Source organism: Ornithorhynchus anatinus, chromosome 2 (assembly GCF_004115215.2).
Source record: "Ornithorhynchus anatinus isolate Pmale09 chromosome 2, mOrnAna1.pri.v4, whole genome shotgun sequence".
NCBI classification, from domain to species: Eukaryota; Metazoa; Chordata; class Mammalia; order Monotremata; family Ornithorhynchidae; genus Ornithorhynchus; species Ornithorhynchus anatinus.
In genome coordinates, this window is record NC_041729.1 from 135,015,051 (window position 1) to 135,029,749 (window position 14,699).

General features: G+C 48.5%; 1 protein-coding gene across 4 annotated transcripts in view; it reads left to right on the plus strand.

Annotated features, from left to right (window-relative positions):
• GCC2 (GRIP and coiled-coil domain containing 2) overlaps positions 1-14,699 on the plus strand; it is an 85,971-nt gene that overhangs the window by 46,093 nt on the left and 25,179 nt on the right. For all 4 annotated transcript variants that reach the window (XM_029051022.1, XM_029051039.1, XM_039911206.1 and 1 more), the window contains 6 exons: positions 1,741-1,905; positions 8,794-8,898; positions 9,938-10,100; positions 12,426-12,526; positions 12,632-12,709; positions 13,392-13,529. In XM_029051022.1, the coding sequence (XP_028906855.1) occupies positions 1,741-1,905; positions 8,794-8,898; positions 9,938-10,100; positions 12,426-12,526; positions 12,632-12,709; positions 13,392-13,529 (750 nt within the window). The remainder of the gene's footprint in view (positions 1-1,740; positions 1,906-8,793; positions 8,899-9,937; positions 10,101-12,425; positions 12,527-12,631; positions 12,710-13,391; positions 13,530-14,699) is intronic.

A 14,699-nucleotide genomic window follows, 5' to 3' on the forward strand; every position in this document is an offset into this window, starting at 1 on the left:
GCCTAAAAGAAATAATAAAAGAGTGTAAATAACAACTGCTATTTTTACTACTGAGATATGTGTATATTCCCATGCTATATCAATCAATCATATTTATTGAGCCCTAACGGCGTGCCGAAGACTGTACTAAGCATTTGGGAGAGTACGGTATATCAGAACTGGTAGACACGTTCCCTGCCCACAACGAGCTTACAGTCTAGAGGGGGAGACAGACGTGAATATAAAAATCATAGATTACAGTTACGTATGTAAGTGCCGTGGGGCCGAGGGAGGGGTTAAAAAAGGGTGCGGATCCAAGTGAGCGTGGGAGGAAGTGGGAGAAGAGGAAATGAGGGCCTAGTCGGGGAAGGCCTCCTGGAGGAGGAGATGTGTCTTTAATAAGGCTTTAAAGATGGGGAGGGCGATCGTCTGTTGGAGATGAAGATGGGCATTCCAGGCCAGAGGCGGGATGCGTGTGAGACGTCAGCAGTGAGATGATCGAGGCGGAGGTACGGGACTAGGTCGGCGTTCGAGGAGCGAGGTGTGTGGGCCGGGTTGTAGCAAGAAAGCGGCGAGGTAAAGTCGGAGGGGACAAGGTGATTAAATGCCTTAAAGCCGTTGGTAAGGAGTTTCCGTCTGATGCGTGGGTGGTTGGGCAACCATTGGAGGTTCTTGTGGAGCGGGGAAACATGGACTGAAGGTTTTAGTAGAAAAACCAGTCAATCAGTGACATTTATTGAATTCTTACTATGTGTTAAGGGCTTGGGAGAGTACAGAATGAGAAGCAGCGTGGCTTAGTGGAAAGAGCAAGGGCTTGGGAGTCAGAGGTCATGGGTTCTAATCCCGGCTCCACCACTTATCAGCTGTGTGACTTTGGGCAAGTCACTTAACTTGCCTCATCTGGAAAATGGGAATAAAGACTGTGAGGCAAGTCGCTTAACTTCTCTGTCCCTCAGTTCCCTCATCTGTAAAATGGGGATTAACTGTGAGCCTCACGTGGGACAACCTGATGACCCTGTATCTACCCCGGCGCTTAGAACAGTGCTCTGCACATAGTAAGCGCTTAACAAATACCACATGGGACAACCTGATCACCTTGCACCTACCCTAGCACTTAGAACAGTACTTGGCACATAGTAAGAGCTTAACAAATACCGTCATTATTCATTTATTCAGTCTATTTACTGAGTGCTTACTGTGTGCAGAGCACTGGATTAAGCGCTTGGAAAATACAGTCGATAGGCAGGCGTGTTTCCTGCCCATAACAAGTTTACAAACTAGAGGGATTGACGGTAATATAAATTAGGTAATTTACAGTATATAGTTCATGCATTGTTATTCTCTGAAAATATGAAAATAGAAGCAGCGTGGCTCAGAGGAAAGAGCACAGGCTGGGGAGTCAGAGGTCATGGGTTCGACTCCCGGCTCTGCCACTTGTCAGCTGTGTGACTGTGGGCAAGTCACTTAACTTCTCTGTGCCTCAGTTCCCTCATCTGTAAAATGGGGATTAAGACTGAGCCTCACGTGGCACAACCTGATTACCGTGTATCTACCCCTGATTACTGTGTTTCTTCCCCAGCACTTTGAACAGTGCTCAGCACATAAGAAGCGCTTAAATACCAACATTTTTATTATTACCTTATTTTCCCCCTCCATATTCATGACTCCTCATTGCCCTTTCCCTTCCTTCTATTTCAATGTCCTATTTTAAGAGACCCGGATTGCCTGGTTTCCCTTCACTGAATGTGTATTTCGTTCTAGTGTGACAAGTTGAGCTCTGACAATGAAGATCTCCTCACTCGCATCGAAACACTTCAGTCTAATGCCAAGTTATTAGAAGCCCAGATTCTGGACACCCAGAAAAGCAAAGCCGCAGCGGATAAGGAGCTGGAAGCCGAAAAACTTCAAAAAGAACAAAAGATCAAGGTAAAGAAAAAAAATGGTTGTGGAATAAAGTTAGTCATCCTGGACCTGAACTGGTGGAAAGGCCGATTATGAGAGGATTAAAATGGCGCTCCTTAAAGATTCTAAATCCCAACCGATTGTAAATTACATGATATTAAGAGTCTTCAGAACGTTTATCGAAGCACTTACTGCTTCGATAAGATACTGCGATAAGATACTTCGATAAGAGAAGCAGCGTGGCTCAGTGGAAAGAGCCTGGGCTTCGGAGTCATAGGTCATGGGTTCGACTCCCGGCTCTGCCACTTGATGATGATGGCATTTGTCAAGCGCTTACTATGTGCAAAGCACTGTTCTAAGCACTGGGGGGGCGGTCCAAGGTGATCAGGTTGTCCCACGGGGGCTCACAGTCTTAATTCCCATTTTCCAGATGAGGTAACTGAGGGCCAGAGAAGCTAAGTGACTTGCCCAAAGTCACACAGCTGACAAATGGCAGAGCCGGGATTAGAACAAACACCGTCGTTATTATATTACTGCCCGATCTGGGGGCAAATCCAGCTTTGCCCCATCCTGACCTGCCCCGCAGAGGGTCTCGGTCTTTGCCCCCAAGCCAGGTGGGGCTGGAGACCCCCATTCGGGCCGGCACCGGGGCGACTCCGACCCCGGGCTCAACGGGACCCAGCCACCAAACCCAGCGACCACTACTCCATCCTACTCCTCCTCGACCCCCTCAGCCGCCACTTGTCAGCTGTGTGACTGTGGCCAAGTCACTTCACTTCTCTGTGCCTCAGTTACCTCATCTGTAAAATGGGGATTAACTGGGAGCCTCACGTGGGACAACCTGATTACCCTGTATCTCCCCCAGCGCTTAGAACAGTGCTCTGCACATAGTAAGTGCTTAACAAATACCAATTTTTTTTTTATTTTTTTTTTTACTGTGTAAAACACTTCCGTCAGCATCAGGGCGAAACATCATCTTATTGATTAGGAAGCAGTGTGGCCTAGTGGAAAGAGCACGGGCCTGGGAGTCAGAGGACCTGGGTTCTAATCGCGGCTCTGCCCCCTGCTTGTCATTTCAGTTTTCTGTGCCTCAGTTCCCACGTCTGTAACATGGGGATTCGGTAGCTTCAGCTTAGCCTGTGAACCTGTTAATCTGACCTAAGGCGTGTCTACCCCAGCACTTAGAGCAGTGTGGGACACATAGTAAGCGCCTAACAAATACCATAATTGTTATTGATTCAGATGTGACCCCTGGCCCACAAGGAACTTTGCAATTTAGAGAGGCAGAAGAGAAGAAAGCAGTGTGGAGAAGCGGCGTGGCCTAGTGGATAGAGCACAGGCCAGGGAGTTGGAGTGACCTGGGTTCTAATCCCAGTTCCACCACTTGTCTGCTGTGTGACCTTGGATAAGTCACTTCAATTCTGTTTGCCCTAGTTACCTCATCTGTAAAATGGGGATGAAGACTGTGAGCCCCACGTGGGACAGGGACTGTGTCCAACCTGACTACCTTGTATCTACCCCAGTGCTTTGAACAGTACCGGGCGCGCAGTAAGTGCTTAACGTACCATGAAAACAAGAAACGGAAAGTTCTTATTAATAATAACAGAAAATAATGGTGATGATGGTATCTGTTAAACCCTATGTGTCGAGCACTGTTCTGAACGCTGGGGTAGATACAGACCAATCAGGTTAGACACAGTCTCTGTCCCACTTGGAGCTCACAGTCTTAATCCCCATTTTAAAGGTGAGGAAACTGAGGCCCGGAGAAGTGAAGCGACTTGCCCAAGGTCACACGGCAGAGAAGTGGTGAAGCCGGGATTAGAACCCAGGTCCTTCTGACTCCCAGGCCTGGGCTCTATACACTAGGCCATGCTGCTTCACAGTTCTTGCTCTGATGTGCGTCGCGGAAGAGAACGTGCCTCTCGCTCCCAGTCCTGACAGTAAAAATAGACTCATTCCAGAATGAGGGGCAGGTATTTAAGGGCGTTGGGATTGCGCTTCGCAGGGACCGAAGAAGCGGGGCGTTTTCCACCCTGGTGGTGAGCGTCCAGCTCCCTCCGCGGTCCTGTGTGGACGCGTGCGTGAAACACCACAGGTTCCCGGGCCGGAGGCGGCGGGTGGCGGCCGAAAAAATGGGAGCAGCGGAGACTGGGCCGGCTTTCCCCCGTCCCCCCATCCCCACCCCCTCAGTGCCCCCAACCAGAACCACATCGTCCCCTGCTGAAGCCCACAGTGCCGCCTCTGTGGAGCCGCCCATTCTTTAGGAGAAGTACGTCTTCCCCCATCTCAACCCCTCGGTCCCCTCCATCAATCACCCCATCCGTCTGCTCCCATTCCTGTCCCAAAACACCTTCGTGGTCCTCGCGCTTGCCGCCTAAATTTCCTCTGCCCCAGCTCTCTTCCCGGCCCTCTGCCCTCAAGCCTTCGACCCTGCCCTCCACTGAAACTACTCTCCCTCCACGTCAGCTCGTGTGGATTTATCGTGTGTGTTGATGGTTTTATGGTCCTCTCCCAGTCGCTCAGTACAGTGTTCTGCACACATAAATTCCATTGACCGACTGTCTTAGAGCCATGTTCAAATGACTGGACTCCATCTTCCATTCTCTCTGCTGCTCTTGACACCGTGGAACGCTCCCTAACTCCTTGAGATATTATAAGTTAATTGTATTTATTGAGCGCTTACCGTGCGCAGAGCACAGTAGCGAGCACTGGGAAGAGTTCGATATAACAGTCTAACGGACACCATTCCCTGTCCACGACGAATTTACATTCATTCGTATTTAATGTAATAGTATTTACTGAACGCTTACTATGTGCAGAGCACTGTACTGAGCGCTTGGAATGTGCAGATCGGCAACAGATAGAGACAGTCCCTGCCCAATGACGGGCTTAGGGTCTAATCGGGGGAGACGGACAGACGGAAACAATAGCAAAAAATAGAATCAAGGGGATGTACGTCTCATTAACAAAATAAATAGGGTAATAAAAAATATATACAGTTGAGCGGACGAGCACAGTGCTGAGGGGAGGGGAAGGGAGGGGGGAGGAGCAGAGGGAAAGCGGGGGAAAAGGGGGCTTAGCTGAGGGGAGGTGAAGGGGGGGTAGAGGGGCAGCAGAGGGAGCAGAGGGAAAAGGGGAAGCTCATTCTGGGAAGGCCTCTTGGAGGAGGTGAGCTCTCAGTAGGGCTTTGAAGAGGGGAAGAGAATGAGTTTGGCGGAGGTGAGGAGGGAGGGCGTTCCAAGACCGCGGGAGGACGTGGCCCGGGGGTCATCGGTGGGATAGGAGAGAACGGGGGACGGTGAGGAGGTGGGCGGCGGAGGAGCGGAGCGTGCGGGGTGGGCGGTAGGATTACAGTCTAGAGGGGGAGACGGACATTATTATAAACAAATTGCAGATCTGTACATAAGTGTCGTGGGGCTGAGGGGGTGATGCCCAAAGGGAGCAAATCAGGGTGACGCAGAACGGAGTGGCGGAATAGGAAATGAGGGTTTAGTCAGGGAAGGCCTCTTGGAGGAGATGGGTCTCCCAGAAGCTTCTGAAGAGGGGAGAGGATCGGGACGCGGTTTCGTTGACAGAATGATTTCTGGTTCTCTTCGTACCTCTCCAGCTGCTCCGCCTCTGTCCTTTCGTGCCTGTCCTGTGGATGTCTCCCTCGGCTCCGTTCTGGGTCTTCTAAAGTTTTCGTCCTACCCACGCTGTCTCTCAGGGAGCTCATCTGCTCACACGGCTTCCCCTTTATGACGACGGCTCCCAAATCCCTCCCCCCGAGGCCTGCCCCCTCATCCGATCCGCACTTCCATATTTCTTCCTAGCTTCAGGACATCCCCGCTTGGATGACTAGAGAAGCGGCGTGGCTCGGTGGAAAGAGCACGGGCTGGGGAGTCAGAGGCCGCCACTTGGCAGCTGTGTGACTGTGGGCAAGTCACTTCACTTCTCTGGGCCTCATTTACCTCATCCGTGAAATGGGGATTAAGACTGTGAGCCCCACGTGTGACCACCTGATCACCTTGTATCTCCCCCAGCGCTTAGAACAGTGCTCGAAACGTAGTAAGCGCTTAACAAGATACCATCATCATTATAACCGTGCCCCTCGACGCTTCCAACTCGACACGTCGGAAGCAGAACTCCTCACCTTTCCTGCCGACCCCACTGCTTCCTGTGACGTTCCCATCTCAGTCGACACCACCACCGTTGTCCCCATGGACCGATCGTGTTTATTGAGTGCTTATTGAATGCAGAGCACTGTGCTAAGCGCTTGTGTACGGAGTTGGTAGACACTCTCCCTTGCCTGCGACGAGCTTACATCCCAGAAACCCACGGGCTTGGTGTCTTCCTCTCTCTAGTCTCATTCAGCTCCCCCATTCCCTACTGCCGAATCCTGCCGATTTTTCCTGAATAATCTCTCCCGGATCTGCCCTTTCTTTCCACCCACAGTGCTGTCACCCTGGCACAATCTCTGGTCCCGCCTTGGCTAGATGACTGCATTAGTCTCCTCTTTGCGGGTGTCCCCGGGCCCCAGCCTGGTTCATCTTCCCGAAACGTCACTTGGCCCACATCTCCCCTCTCCTCAGAGCCTTCCGCTGGCTCCCTTACGGCGATTCACGTCCAACAAAAACCCCTCACGTTTGATTTCGGGACCCTCCTCCCCGGGCCCCCTAATCTGTCGACTCTCATCACCCCCGTTCCCCACACCTCTGTTTTCGCCTCTTCCAAAGCCACCCTTTTAGCCGCACCTCACTCTCGACTCCCTGTCTCCGTCCTTTGGCTCACGCCGTTCCCCCCAGCTTCGAAAGCCCTCCCCACGGCACGAACCACAGCTCTCTCCAAAATAATAATCGTCAACCTCTGCACAAAACAAAAACTTCTCACTCTAGGCTTCGAGGCTCTCCATCCCCTCGCCCCCACCTACCTCTCCTCCCTTCTCTCTTTCCACCGCCCACCCCGCACGCTCCGCTCCTCCGCCGCCCGCCTCCTCGCCGTCCCCCGTCCTCGCCCGTCCCGCCGTCGACCCCCGGGCCGCGTCCTCCCGCGGTCCCGGAACGCCCTCCCTCCTCACCTCCGCCAAACCGATTCTCTTCCCTTCTTCAAAACCCTACATAAAGCTCACCTCCTCCGAGAGGCCTTCCCAGACTGAGCTCCTCCTCTCCCTCTCCCGCCCCCCCCTTCACCTCTCCGCAGCTTAACCCTCTTTTCCCCCATTTCCCTCTTCTCCTCCCCCTCTCCCTTGCCATCCCCTCAGCACCGTACTTGTCTGCTCAACTGTATATATCTTCATTAACTTATTTATTTTGTTAATGAGGTGTACATCGCCTTGATTCTGTTTATTTGCTATTGTTTTAATGAGTTGTTCATCCCCTCGATTCTGTTTATCGCTATTGTTCTTGTCCGTCCGTCTCCCCCGATTAGACTTTAAGCCCGTCAAAGGGCAGGGACTGTCTATCTGTTACCGATCTGTACATTCCAAGCGCTTAGTACAGTGCTCTGCACATAGTAGGCGCTCAATAAATACTATTGAATGAATGAATGAATGAATAATGGTGGTATTTGTTAGGCACTTACTAGGTGCCAGACACAGTTCAAAGCGCTGGGGTGGATACAAGCAAATCGAGTTGGACACGGATCCTGTCCCGTGTGGGGCTCCCAGTCTCAATCCCAGAGAAGTGAACTGATTCGCCTAAGGTCACACAGCAGACTTGTGGCAGAGCCCGGGATTGGAACCCAGGTCCTTCTGACTCCTAAGCCTGTGCTCTGTCCACAAGGCCACGCTCTTTTGGTCAGGGACGGTGTCACTTGGTTTGTTTTGTACTTCCCAAGTGTCTAGTACAGGCGTTACACTAAGTGGACATTCAAATGCTACTGTTAATACCAGTTTCCTGTTCCAGTTTCCCCTCCGCCCCCAACTCATCGCTGCCGTGATCATTTCGGGAAGCAGCCCGGTCTGCCGGGTAGAGCACGGGCCTGGGAGTATGAAGACCTGGGTTATAATCTCAGATTCGTCATTTGTCTGCTGTGAAGTCACTTCACTTCTCTGGGCCTCAGTTGTCTCATCTGTAAAATGGGGATTGAGACTATGAGCCCCACGTGGGAAAGGGACTGTGTCCAACCCAATTTACTTGTCTCCACCCCAGTGCTTAGTACAGTGCCAGTATATAGGAAGCATTTAACAAATAACATGGTTGTTATTATTATTATTATTATTAATCCCAGCTCCATCACTTGTCAGCTGTGACCTTGGGCAAGTCGCTTCACTTCTCTGTGCCTCCGTTACCTCATCTGTAAAATGGGGATTGAGACTATGAGCCCCACATAGGACAGGGCCTGTGTCCAACCCAATTTACTTGTCTCCACCCCAGCGCTTAGCATCTAGTAAGCGCTGAACAAATACCATCATTGTTGTTGTTGTTATTATTATTGTCATTAATATTAATAAGAATCCCAGCCTCATCACTTGTCAGCTCTGTGATCTTGGGCAAGTCACTTCACTTCTCTGTGCCTCCATTACATCATCTGTAAAATGGGGATTAAAGATTGTGAGCCGCATGAGAATAAAGACTGTGTCCCATCTGATAAGCTTGAGTCTACTCCTATACCCATAGCACTAAAATATAATTTTTTAAAAACCTCATAATGACTTTAGCCAAACTCAGAGGAACTGACCCCCCTGGCTTCTGTCTCTGTCCCTGGGGCCAGTTTTATGTACTCTTTCGTCCATTCCTCAGGATTGTAATAGCCAAATCTGCTCTGTTAGGGTGGTATAATGGAATTCCCTGTGCTTCTCAAGAGTTGAAAATCAAAGGGTTTGGTGGGGGGGTTTTTTGTTTTTTTTAAAGAACCCAAATGATTGTTATGCCCGGTGATGTTTATGAAAAAAACACAGAATTAAATATAGAAAAAAACATTGCTACTTTTCAGGAGCACGCTGAGGCTTTAAAAGAACTTGAAGAACTGCAGCAGCAACTGCAAAAGGAGAGGAAACAACTTCAGAAAACTTTGCAGGAGTTGGAGCTGGTTAGAAAGGTAAAATAATACCAAATTACCTGGCATAAAGATTCCGTTAATTCTGTACTTCCCGTGTACCAACCACTCCTTGAGACTAAGGAGGGTACTTTGAGGAAATTTATATTACTTCTTTCAAGGCCTCTGTGTTATTAGCATACCAAACAGTGATTTATTGTCCCCGATGGATTGAAAAAGGCGAAAACATCTCAAAGTGCTTAACTCCCAATAAATAGCTTTTGTAGTCATTTAGTGGTTTCCACTGATTGTTCACTTTTGCCATCTAATTTCTAGTATTTTTACAGTAATGAATAGATTTGGTAATTGTTGATTTCTGTTCTGTGTGAAGAATTACAATAAGGAGGAAGAATTTTGTATTGATTTCAAAGCTGAACTCAACATTTAACTTCTCTAACTGTCCAGAAATGAAAGGTGGGGGAGAGGGAGAAATGAAAAATATATACATATATAATAATCATCATCATCATGATATTTGTTAAGCGCTTACCACACGCCAAGCACTAAGTGCTGAAGTGAATGAAAGGTTATCAGGTTGTCTTAATCCCCCTTTTACGGCTGAGGTAATTGAGGCACAGAGAAGTTAAGTGCCTTGCCCAGGGTCACACAGCAGCAAGTGGCGGAGCCTTGGTTAGAACCCGGGTCCTCTGGCTCCCAAGCCCATGCTCTTGCCATTAGGTCATGCTGCTTCTCTCTATATAAGGGAATATATGAGGGAAACCGATGAACAAAGAATGAGTACTTGGCATAGTAGCAAGGAATAAGTATCAGAGACCTGATATGCCTCCAATAAGGTTAAAGGAGTAAAAAAAAAAATATGAGAAATGGAAAACTGGGATTTTAGTCTCTGATTTTATAAATGCTAGTAGAACTGTTTTCCTGAATAAAATCCCAGCAGCACTGATCGAAATAGTCGTTACCCATTGTAGGAAAAACCTGCCTTTCTGTAAGTCAGAATTTGTTTCTGTGTTTTAATGCAAGTTTCAAAACACTCGAAATGATCTGGTCATTTCTGTGGATGCCTTATATCTGTTATGTACAGGATGCTAAGCAGACCACATTGATGGATATGGAAATAGCTGATTATGAGCGTTTAGTAAAAGAACTAAATCAGAAGATAACTGATAAAAACAGCCAGATTGAAGAGTTTGAGCAAGAAGTTAAAATTCAGAAGCAGAAACAAGAAACCCTACAGGAAGAAATAAGTAAGAATATAAAACTCGTTTTCGTCTTTCATTTTCAACTGCAAATCCTAAGCGTACGGGAGGCAAGGTGAACGAGGAGCCCCACATCTGAAAGTCTGAAATTCAGCAAACCAGGGAAGGAATGCTCACCAGGAACAATAATAATAATAATAATAATGTTGGTATTTGTTAAGCGCTTACTATGTGCACAGCACTGTTCTAAGCGCTGGGGGAGATACAGGGTAATCAGGTTGTCCCACGTGAGGGTCACAGTTAATCCCCATTTTCCAGATGAGGTAACTGAGGCACAGAGAAGTGAAGTGACTTGCCCACAGTCACACAGCTACAAGTGGCAGAGCCGTGAGTCGAACCCATGACCTCTGACTCCGAAGCCCAGGCTCTTTCCCCTGAGCCACGGTAACCGGAAGGCGTTTTAGCCACAGTACTGAACGTGTATGCCGCTTTTTCTATGAGCAGTAAATTAGTGTTAACATCCCAAACAATCAGTAATGGTAATAATAATAATAATAATGATGATGGTATTTAAGTGCTTCCTATGTGCCACGCACTGGTTTAAGCACTGGGGTAGATACACGGTTATCAGGTTGTCCCCCATAGGGCTCACAGTCTTCATCCCCATTTTACAGATGAGGTAACTGAGGCCCAGAGAAGTGAAGTGACTTGCCCAAAGTCACACAACTGACATGACCTCTGACTCCCAAGCCCATGCTCTTTCCACTAAGCCTTATTGAGCATTTACTATGTGCAGGGCACTGCGCTAAATGGTTGGGAGAGTGCAGCACAACAGTATCGCAGACACATTCCCTGCCCCCGGTAAACTTACAGTGTAGATGGGGACGCGGACATTAATCAAAATAACGAATTTATAGGTGTGTACATAAGTGCGGTGGGGCTGAGGGTGGGGTGAATGCTGCATGCCCGAAGGGTATTCATTCATTCATTCAATCTTCTTTATGAAGCACTCACTACTACTAAGTATTTAAACGCTTACTATGTGCCAAGTACTGTACTAAACGCCGGGATGGATACAAGTATATCGGATGCAGAGCACTGAACTGAGCACTTGGGAGAATGCAATATAACAATAAGCAGACACATTCCCTGCCCACAATGAGCTTCCAGATTCAAGCACATGGATGACACCGAAGGGAGAGAGGGAGTCGGGAGGAAAAGAGGGCTCCGCGTCACCTCCACTCGCTCCCTTTGCTCTTCCCCCCGTCCCTGCCCCATAGTACTTGTGTGTATCTATAATATTGCTTATTTATATTGATGCCTGTTTACTTGTTTTGACATCTGTCTCCCCCGCCCCCCGACTGTAAGCCGTTCGTGGGAAGGGATCGTCTCTCTTTATTGCTGTATCGTACTTCCCAAGCGCTTAGTACAGGGCTCCGAACACAGTACGCGCTCAATAAATACGATTGAACGAATGAATGAATTGGGGAAGGCCCCTTAGAGGGGACGAGACCTTAATGAGGTTTTGAAGGCGGGGAGAGTGGAGGTGTGGAGTATATGGAGGGGGAGGGAGTTCCAGGCCAGAGGGCGGATGCGGCAAAGGGCTCGACAGCGAGGTAGATGCGATCCCAAAAGAGCGAGTTGCATTAGTCCCGTCGGCGAATCTGCGACCGAATACCCGGTGTTAGTTCAGAAACCTCAGACAGAACCGGTGACTCAGAATTTTGGGTGAAACCGGAGCGTAATGCTGCTCATGGAAATTGCCCGGTAATTGTACCTGAAAAGAAATTGACCTTTTGACGATCCATATTTATTGCTAAAGAGAATACTTGGTTTTTCATCTGAAGTTTGAACGTAGTTTCCCAGCGAATCTCATATCATGCAACTCTTGACTCAACTCTAGAAAAGAGCTCATTGTCTGTGTCAAACTGAAAGCCACCCTTTTAACTCGCTCTTTGCTTTTTTCATTGTATATACAAGCAAATACTTGAGGACTCCAGTGAGTTAGAAGCCATACAAAACAGAATAGACTTTCAAGCCTGGGTACTTTCTGACCGTAAACACTGCAGTCAGAGAAAACGCGGCTCCTAATGTTTTCAAAACACACAGAGAAAATCTTCTGGGGACTTAGGTGCCGAGCACTGTACTAAGCTCTGGGGTGGGTATAAGCAAACGGGGTGGGACACCATGTGTACTGCTAAAGGGACTACTTTGTTTTTCATCTGAAGTTTGAAATTAGTTTCCCAGCGAATCTCATATCATGCAACTCTTGACTCTGCTCTAGAAAAGAGCTCATCGTCTGTGTCAAACTGAAAGCCACCCTTATAACTCGCTCTTTGCTTTTGTTCCTAAAACAATTATTTTGGGGTTCAGCTTCACTTCAGTCTTCAGTGGAACAGTATGAGGAAAAGAATACCAAGATCAAGCAACTGCTGGTGAAGACTAAAAAGGAACTGGCAGATTCGAAACAAGCGGTACGTTAGCTTTTGGCCTTCAGATCCAGTGGATCCTTTTTTTCGTTCAACCCGGCTTTCTTTTTTACGGCTGACTTTAAATCAACGATAAACTTTGTTCCGTAGGAAACCGATCACTTAATACTTCAGTCATCTTTGAAAGGAGAGCTAGAAGCAAGCCAGCAGCAACTCGAAGTCTATAAAGTAAGGATTTCGCGGGAGCTGGAGAGAAGTATGGAATGGTTGGTGACTTTTAAGGAGATAAAGGATTGTTCTCGTGAGTCACATTATTTGGAGTAGACTTAGTCCGTTTACAAAAGTCGAAAGGCTCAGCTGGCAGAAGCAGTGAATCTTCTAAGTTAACGGTTTCAACATAAGATAAACTTTTATTATTTTCCATAGGTCAGTGTTAGAATTTTCTGGTTCATTAAATATACAAGCAAGCGCTTGAGGACTCCAGTGAGTTAAAAGCCGTACGAAACGGAATAGAGTTTCAAGCCTGGGTACTTTCTGACCGTAAACACTGCAGTCAGAGAAAACTCAGCTCCTAATGTTTTAAAAACACACAGAGAAGATCTTCTGGGGACTCGTCAGCCACCCAGGATTGAGGAGTGTTTTTTGGTCTTGACCGACGTGTTGATTTAAGGTTGTTCTCTAGAAGGTTGTCTTTTTGTGTGTGACTCGTCCTCTCCCTGTCCTACTTCACTGGACTTTTGACAGACATATGTGGCGTGCCATGCCAGCATGGAAATCAAATACGAACTCGTTTGAAAAGTTTCAAACTGTTCATTCGAATGACTTTTAGATTGGACCAGAGCACCAGTTCTAACAAATGCCGAGCGGATTTTGGAAGGGTCGGTGTCGAAGGCAAGGGGTGTCTTTTCAGATCCAGTTGGCCGAAATGACCTCGGAGAAGCATAAGGTCCAGGAGCACCTGAGGAACTCGGTTGAACAACACCAGCGCACCCTGAGCGCTTACCAACAGAAAATCACAACCTGGCAGGAAGAGTGCAGCACCGCCAAGGTACTCTCTCCCCAAAGGGGGATGGAATCGGCGAGTTTTGGTGATTTGGTTTGGCGGGGCCCACCCTTGAGCCGTTCACTCCTAAGGTGGAATTAATTGTCTCTTTCAGAACGAAAGAAGGTTTTTAAAGGGGCAGAGATGTCACTACAGCTTCCCCTCTCAATAATAATAGTAATAAATGTGGTAATAATCAAGTTAATGGTTTCAACATGAGATCGACGGTTATTATTTTCCGTAGGTCAGTGTGTTAGACTTTTCTGGTCGGTTGTGTAGACAAGCAAATACTTGAGGACTCCAGTGAGTTAGAAGCCGTACAAAACAGAATAGACTTTCAAGCCTGGGTACTTTCTGACCGTAACCACTGCAGCCAGAGAAAACTCGGCTTCTAATGTTTTCAAAACACACAGAGAAAATCTTCTGGGGACTCATCAGGTGCCGACCGCTGTACTAAGCTCCGGGGTGGATATAAGCAAACGGGGTTGGACACCATCCCTGCCCCACGAGGGACTCACGGTCTCAATCTCAGAGGAGGGAACTGAGGCCCAGTGAAGTGACTTGGCCATGGTCACCCAGCTGACAAGTGGCAGAGCCAGGATTAGAACCCACGACCTTCTGACTCCCAGACCCGGGTTCTGTCCACTACGCCATGCTGCCTCTTGGCCGTGGCGGTGGAGCGGCCCACCGTGCGAAGGTTTTCTCTGAACGCCCGGCGGGGGCAGAAGGAGTGATCTCAGCCCCCGTGGTTCCGCCCCCGCCTCCAGGGACCCATGCTGCGCTTGCAGAAGTCGTGGCATTTTTCACTTCCCAGTCTGTGTCAACTTTTCCCCGAGTTCCTCCAAGCGGCTTACGGGAATCATTAGATCGGAGGGGAACGTAACAGGAGAAGCCCAGGAAGCAGGTGTAATGGGAAGAACGTGGGTGGGAGGGCGGGACACCTGGGTCCTAGTCCAAACTCTGCCCCCAACCTTCTGGGTCACCGGGAACCAGCCGCTCTCTGTGACTTGGTTTCTTCATTCGTAAAATGAGCGTTATTACTGTCCGCCTCTCCCTACCTCACAGGGATGGGGTGAGAGTAAGGGATGTGAAGGAGCTCTGGGGGAGAAAGTGATTTGCACGTGAAGAGTATTAAGCACCTGGGTTCTAATCCCGGCTGGGTGACCTTGGACAAGT